The following is an 8,074-nucleotide window of genomic DNA, read 5'->3' as shown; positions in this document are numbered from 1 at the left end:
TCCCTCTCCTCCTCCCCCTCCCCTGCGGCCCACCCACCCAGGCCGACTTGGCCCACTGTTGCCCTGATGGTAGTGAGCCGGGTCGGGCCCAGGGGCCTGGTAGAAATAGAGGACTCGTTCGGCCGACCCGGCCCAGCCTGGACGGCTGTGTGGGCTGCCTACACTACCGTCTTCATCCCCCTCAGCAGTAGCCTCTACAGCAGCAAGGCCCTGCACTTTTTCCTCTGGGTGAGTAGGACGAGAGGGAGAGAAGGAAAGGGAGAGATGGCTGCAAAGGAAATGAAAGCTCGTCTTTGAGATGGTTTTGTAATGAGTGGATTTCAGGATTTGAAGATTTGCGTCAGGTTGTTTGGATATTTCAGTGTGACAGCGGGGGGGAATTCAGTGACTAATACTATATCAGTAAAAACTATTTATTTGCGTTAGTTTTGGGGACTTGGGGGCCTCTTTGTTGGCACTAAACTGCGGTCGTATTGTCACACTTTAGGGTTTTAACTAATGAGACGAGTCGATTAATTGTTTCGTAGATTGCCAGAACTTAACAACAGCAATGTTTCAAGTCGTTTATCAAGTAAAACTGATGACTACTTGCTGGTTACAGTTTCTTAAATGTGATGATTTACTACTTTTTCCTATTTTATATCATTGTACTTTGAATATCTTTAGGTTATGGACTGTTTGTTTGAGAGAAAAAAAAGCTATTTGAAGACATTTTTCAGTGTGTTATAACATTTCATAAACTAAATGATAGAGTTTAAGGCTATGGATAGTGCTGAAAGGAGTCGATTAGTTGATTGATATTTCACTGATCAAGCAGTGACCTGAAATGTTAATCTAGTTCTTTTAAATGTGTTGATTTGTTGCTTTTCTCTCTTCAATATAAAGCTAAATTAAATATATGTGGTTTGACACTGTTGGTTGGACAAAACGAGCCATTTAAAAAGTCGACAAATAAATCTATAAATAGATTGGTATACTGCCTCTGAGCTGCTGTTGTATTGTAGAGCTTCAAGGTTCAGACCACACTGTATCACGGTGCTTTGTAGACACAGTTTGAAAGGCCGTTATGTTGTTATTTGTGTTTTTGGCTAAACAGCTGGGTTTCATGTTATTGTATGTGCGATGTTGTGTGTATTGATGCCTGCTCATTCAGTAAGCGCACAAACAGACATGCACAGACTTTTCCATAACCTTTCAGCCATTTGCTGCTCTGCTCCCCCTCTGTGTGTATTTCCTCTTCTTTGCTCGTTTTTTTCCTTTTTTAAACAGTGGGTCTTCCTGCCTGTGGACCACCACACATTCATGACACTGGGTCATGCTTCATTCTAGACACGGATCCTCTGACCCCCTCCTATTCCCCTAAACCCCCCTTCCTGTGTTCCTCTGTGTGTACTCTCCCTTCAGGCTCTTTGGGAAAGAGCCCAAATATGTTAAACAGGGTTTGATATTAGACTCTTAAATCCTTTTATAGTTTATTTTTCCAACATGTATCCCTGCATTCGAGCTGTGGCTGTGTTTTAAACAGCGCTGATGAGCGATGATCACAGGAATGTACTGAGCTACACAGGGGATGGAGGGATGGAGCGATGTGTGGATAGAAAGATGACACACCAGGTGGCTGAATGCCAGCAATGAGGCCTGGACTGTGGCTGTGTGCCGCATGGACAGCCTGGTCAGCACAACTCAATGCAGCCTTACTGGGGTGCACACACACACACACACACACACACACACACACGCATCTCTCCCTCTTTCTCTTTCACTCACACTAACACACACCGGGGCAGCCATAGTTGAAGTGGGTCCGCTGTTTACCCCATTCTTAGGTTGCTGTGCAGTTGCCATGGCGCTGGCTTGATTGCTCCTCTAAACATTGTTCAGGATGGGAGAGAGAGTCCGGCACAATTGGTATGGCGCCATTGTCTCCGCCAGCACAAAAGAGTTTGCTGCAGATGCCCTTGTGAAAAGATGGGAGTTTGTCTACCATGCAGGCTGCCGGCATCCTGAAATCAATCATTAGATTTAATCTTGGCAGCGACCTGAATGCTCTCTTAGTGATGGCATGGGAAATATGAAAATTAAATGTTTTTTTTCAATGGGGTCTCTATATGTAAGATCTGTGCAGAAAGTGGCTTCAGGCAGAGTTTGTTTTTGTCTGTTTTTAATCACATTTTCCTCTTCACCCCTTTCCTGTCCCCATTTTTCACTCTCCAACAACACACCCTCCTTATATAACTTTCTCTTACACAGTTGAAGCAAATGAAAGAGCTGGAGCAGGAGAAGGACTCGCTGCTGGCGGGCCTGGAGGTGGTGGAGCGGGCCCGCGACTGGTACCAGGGCCAAATCCAAAATGTCACAGAAAGACAGCGGCAGGTCGGCCAGAGCTCCCACTGCACGGTCGGTTCAAACACTGGTCTTTTCAAAAGCACACATAAAAAGTATTGGAGATGCAACCTGTTGTATTTGACTGATACAACATCTATGAACTATACATCTGTTGGGATACAGATGTATAGTACTTTGTGTTAGAGAAAGAGACAGACACAGTACAGTCAGTAATCTATCATTGTTTTTTGCCCTGTCCTTGAAATATTATTTTAACAACTATGGAGTTGCTTAAGTCCCCCTCTTTCCAATGACTGTCCAAATCTTTTATTGCTTTTTATTGTAAAAGAGAATTAGTTCTCAAGCTGTGAAATTAGCTTTTTAAAATCTACCAGCTACTGAGAGAAACATGTTCAAATTCACCAGCCACTCAATAGTAAATCATTGTTTTGTGTGTACTAATTTCCCACTCTGAGTTCTCAATTGACTTATCTGGTCAAATAAAGATCAAATAAATAAATAAAATGCCTTCAGAGCAGCGTGTCATTCTGAGAAAGGCATTCTGAGAAAGTAAACTGCCAACTTGAGAACCAGATGAGGCAGGTTAATGGGAACTTGACAGTCCGTCCAGGAAGCTGTGATGTTGCAATCGCAAATTCAAGCAATCTCCTTGAACTCTTGCAATTTTGTCCAATCACTGCAACTTTTCTGCAAATTTGACCAAGTTTCACCAATCATAGCAGTGCCCTGTGCAAAGCGTTGAGCCATACGTCGCCAAACTACCACTTTATTCTGACTGGAACAAGTTGCCCTAAATGTTGTATTAATAATCAGAAACACAAACAGAACAATTTTTGCAGTTTTCACTTTCACTTTTGCAACATGCATTACAATTTTAGAAAAGTCCTAGAGGGACTGACTTGTGTACTCCCGACAAAGTAAAGTACCAGTCAGTGTTAATTTATATCTTCCTAACTTTTTCTCTTATTTATTATGTTATGTTAACCTCCTTGGACTACAGCTTGTCCTTGGTTTGTTAGGTTCCTCCTTGTCATGACATTTCTCCGACTAATACTTTTTTCACTACTATCTTGAATTTCGTACTAATTGTCTTTTATGTTCTCTCCTCTCAGGATTTCTTCACAGAAGCCAGTCAGAGTCGCATGAATGTTCTAATACCCAAATTGCAAGAAGTCAACCGCTGCCTTAATGACCTTATTTCCTCCAGTGGGATGGTGAGTTGCAGTATGTAAAGGCAATCTAAATGGCTAGCATTCAACTAGTCATTAAATAGTGTTGATGGATTGCTGTTAAGACCACATTAAGCATATGGATGGATATATGCATAAAGTTTTATAGATGTTTGGATACTTTGTTTTTACCGTGGAACACTATTAGGCTCAATCATGGCTGTTGTGATTCACTGTAGCACAAAACTAGAACTGCACAGTGTTTATGTGATTGTTTTAAGTGATTCTCATGATTGCCAGTTTTATCAGATGACCTATTTATAATTTTATTTTAGCTAATTAAGGAAAATTTGGTTATATGTGATGATTTCTAGGCATCATAGCGGCATTGCCACTTGGCCAATCACTTTGGTCCAGACTGAAATACTGCACCAGACCAGTTATTGGATGCATTGCCATTTTATGGTCCCCAGAGAATGAATCCTAATGACTTTGGGGATTTCCTGACTTTTTCCCTGGAGCCAACATGAGTTCCACATATGTGGTCTTGACTGAAATAGATCAACAACTAGAAGATTCATTCATATCCCCCTCAGGATGAATTATAAAAACGTTTTTGATGTAGCGCCATTATCAGGTCAAAACTTTAATTTGTCCAAACCTTTGGTTTATGAAATACAGTGCCTGCATTCCCATCAGCCTCAGCTGTATTTTGTGTTTAGTGCAAGTGTGAACCTATCCTGAAGTCACCCATTGGTTTGTGGAGTATCTCTTTAAAGCCACAGGTTCGGAATAATGGCTCCCATGCCATCGGCAATGACGTGCTGCAAGTTGAGCTGCACTTATTGGATGTGCTTAGTTTCGACTAGTCCGTAACAGGAAACAATGCTGGCTTTCCTTGTCACAGACATTGTCGTATTACAGATAAACAATACAATAAAATATGTTTCTGAAATGATTTTAGACAAGAAATAGGCAACGTAGTGACAGAATGTTGAGCTTTGTGCATTGAGCTAAACAAACTCACTGAGAATGACTTGGTAGCCACGCCCTTAAGTATACCCTGCTTTATCATCTATTTTACTATAAATGGCAAATGACCATAATTTACTAAATGAACATCATGCTGTATGGAAAAAGACTTGACACTAGAGATTGAGACCATAAACTCATTAGGAAACTGTTCACTGAGCTAATAAATCCAGTGAGAAGAAGGGTCTTTTCTCCATAACACTCAATACCATCAGACTTCTGTTTTGCAACCCATGGAGCTGCCCCCTGCTGGCTATTGTAAAGATTGCAGGTTTAAGACATTTTTGCGTTGGCTTCACTTCACAGACCCGGAATCTCTGTCCACAATATATACTGTCAATAGTTACGTGCTAATTAGCAAATGCTATTATACTAATGTGCTAAACTAAGATGGAGAACATAGTAAACATTCATGCTAAACATAACACTAACATGTGTTAGTATTCTTATTTGCATTTAGCTCAAGGCACAGCTGTGCCAAAGTATTATCTATCTATTTCTGTCGAGAAATTCCTGTCTGAACCCGAAAAAGACAAGCTGGGTATGTTAGACAGGTAAATTATGACACTTAACGACAAAGCAGCTCTATTCATAATATGTAACAGTTTATCTTGGATGGTTTTAGTTATTTTTTTCTCTTTAACACTGGTTCCTCTTTGTTTCCCAGCAGTCGTTTCCTTCCAGCGCTGCTCAGACAGCAGCGCTCGCAGCTAACCCCCAGCCTCCGGGTCAAGCTCCTCCACAAGCCATCCAGAGACTGAAGGACCAGAACCGACTTCTCACACAGGTTTAACAGAGTCTACATACTGCCAATAGATACAAGTCATTAATAGTTACCAGTCAGTACTGATTTTTCCAGAGTTTCACTCCAATCATTCTTCTTCTTCCTCATTAAGGAGGTGACAGAGAGGAGCGAGCGGATCGCCCAGCTGGAGCAAGAAAAGTCGGCCTTGATAAAACAGCTTTTTGAGGCTCGAGCCCGCAGTGCCCAAGACACCAGCACCATGGATTCCACCTTCATCTGAGAACAATTACACTCCATGCATCACCATAACATCACCATGTTTCAGCTAGGAATCATCATGCCGCTGGTCTGGAGCAAAACTTTTATAAGACTGAACCCGACTGTTGTTTACCTGCACCTGTAGCAGTGACGCACCTTTAGCCATGGCACGCCAACACCCTCGACTGCAGCGGCACGTGACCCCTCCACTCCAAACCAATTCATGCACTACCTAGATGTGAACACTCCGAGGAATACCTGACCCGAATGACTCGACCTAAGAGTCCAAAGACTCTTTTACTTTATGCCTTCACATTTCCCGAGTGAACACTCAAACTGGATAAGACTGGAACACTTTCAAGAAACCAGTCGGGTCTCATGAGATCCCATCACTCCATTGCTCGCATGATTACAGCATATGCAAAAACTCCACTCCCACTCCCACTCCCACTCCCAAAAGACTTCTGTTTTTTACTTCTGCTGCTCGACTGCACAGGCAATGGAAAAAAACATAAACTTAATGGTCCTAAAAGGTATTGGACAATAGGGGGGATGGTTACTGTTGGAATAAAATGCCATATTCTCACAATTTATTACGAAAACAAAAATCATCAGCTGCATCTGCTTGCTGTGACCTATCAGTGACATTTTTTGTTTAAATCTTTTAAGTTTGGTACTTTTATCTAAATAATAATAAGATACACTTTGCCCATGTCTTTCCTTCCTTTTAATGTAAATTGATAATGTTTACCGGACATTTGGCTTTCTGGGTTTGAGAGTGTTTAATATCAAACACAGAGGGAAAGGAATTACTGCAAAGAGCTGTTTTTATAGTATGTTTAATGTTAAGACCTTTCATGAATTTTGAGATGGTTTTTGTTTTTTGGTAAAGATTAAAAAAAGAGATGGGAGGAAAGCCTAACAAGCCATCGAGATGCAGAGGCAGAGATGGGTAAGAGAAGTTTGGAAGTTTGCACGTAGAAGAGAGCTGAGGAGGATAAACACGGTAGAGGGTGAATGTGTCGGAGACTGAGCTCCTCGATTGGGAGATCTTCTGATGTCATGTCAGAAACAAAAAGGAAAAAAAAATCACTTTGGCTATCTAGTGCTACATCCCCTGTATGTCTTTACAGTGGATTCTTTGCATGGGTTATGTTTTCAATTTAAAAATATTTATCTTCTGAAGAGATTTCTGTTTGAAACCTGGAGATTAAACGTTAGCGCAGATGTAAAAAAAACACGTCGTTACCACGTTGGCTTTAGACTAAAACTGTAAAACCATTCAGCCATCCACAAGTTTACAAGAGAAATATTTAGTTAGTGGGTGGTGGTAGAAGAAAAAAAAATTGTAGTTTTATAATGGATCTGTATGGTACTGCTGGGAAGACTGCGCTTAACATATTGTTGATGTCTGTTTCCATTTGTTTGATTGTATTGTTTCTTGCTGCTCGAACTGCATTATGTGTGAGTGAAACTCTTTTCCTTCTGCTTCCTATCAAGAGTTCTCAAACCTCTGATAAAATGTAAAATATTAAATACCACCAAACAAATGCTAGATGAGGTTCTATGGTTCTTTTCAATGTATTTTTCTCATTATCTCAAGTCTCAATCAAACCGATGTGGTTGATACATCTGTTCTGAAAATGGAAGACCATAACCTTATCTGAGAAACTCATGCTTCTCAGTGGTTTAACTTCTCCTTTTCTGCTTCCTCATTTTATGTTTTTAAAAGACGTGTTTTATTTTATTTAACTTTTAGACGAAGAATCAGTGGCTTTTTTCCGGGTGGTCTGACTAGGAAATGTCCCTAGATAGTGAAAATGATCTGATGTAATTCATGCACCACATTTGCACTTCACCCTCAGATGTGATTAGCTCTGCTTTGTTTTTAATGAGGAGTATAACTGGAAAATTGGACAGTTGGTGCAGTGAATCGTGGATGGGTGCAGCTGATAATTCCAGCTCTACTGCATGTTGGTCACCAGTTTTTTCATTGCATACGCAACATATTTGCAAATTGACATTTTTAAAGCCCACTTTTTACTCATAAATGTGGTTCACTCGGATGTTTAAGCTTCACCGTTCACGATAAAGTATGTACAGAGTTTAGGGAGAAAGTTCCTCCGTGCTCACCTAAAATCTGATTTTAACATGTGAATGTACAAGCAGGAAGCCAATCACGGTTCAATATGCAACTTAACACACGTGTGATCTGGGTACTTGAAACCTCCAGGTCACATTCACTGAGAGTGGACAGGAGACAACCTGCTATTTTGACAGAATGTGCTCATGTAGGACTGCAAAGATCACAGAATTCAAAACAGTATTTTTATACAATGTAAAATGTTTCTGGTGGGGATCTTTAACTTCAACTGGTTTCTCTGTAACCTCATAATCAAAATTAGATTTGCAAATGTCTGTCCTGTTTTTCATACAACTAGTCATCTACATGTAGTTAATCTGTCTCTTTTTCAAATCCTTCCTGCTATAAAAATATATGGTAATTAATATTATTTACACACAA

At 40.7% G+C, this 8,074-nt stretch overlaps 1 protein-coding gene across 2 annotated transcripts in view; it reads left to right on the top strand.

The window, feature by feature from the left end:
* sapcd2 (suppressor APC domain containing 2) overlaps window positions 1–7,105 on the top strand; it is a 13,613-nt gene extending 6,508 nt beyond the window's left edge. The window contains exons 3-6 of one of the 2 annotated variants that reach the window (XM_035667644.1): window positions 2,251–2,397; window positions 3,459–3,560; window positions 5,218–5,334; window positions 5,444–7,105. In XM_035667644.1, coding sequence (XP_035523537.1) covers window positions 2,251–2,397; window positions 3,459–3,560; window positions 5,218–5,334; window positions 5,444–5,572 — 495 coding nt within the window. In that variant the 3' untranslated portion in view covers window positions 5,573–7,105. Of the gene's footprint in view, window positions 1–2,250; window positions 2,398–3,458; window positions 3,561–5,214; window positions 5,335–5,443 lie in introns of both variants that reach the window. The other variant, XM_035667643.1, reaches the window with a different exon arrangement.
* Window positions 7,106–8,074: the final 969 nt, after the last annotated feature.

Source organism: Morone saxatilis, unplaced genomic scaffold, assembly GCF_004916995.1.
Source record: "Morone saxatilis isolate NCDOM2014 unplaced genomic scaffold, NCSU_SB_2.0 Contig21, whole genome shotgun sequence".
In the NCBI taxonomy this organism is placed as follows: Eukaryota; Metazoa; Chordata; class Actinopteri; family Moronidae; genus Morone; species Morone saxatilis.
The sequence above is the reverse complement of the archived record's forward strand: the minus strand, read 5'-3'. Positions and strand labels throughout refer to the sequence as shown.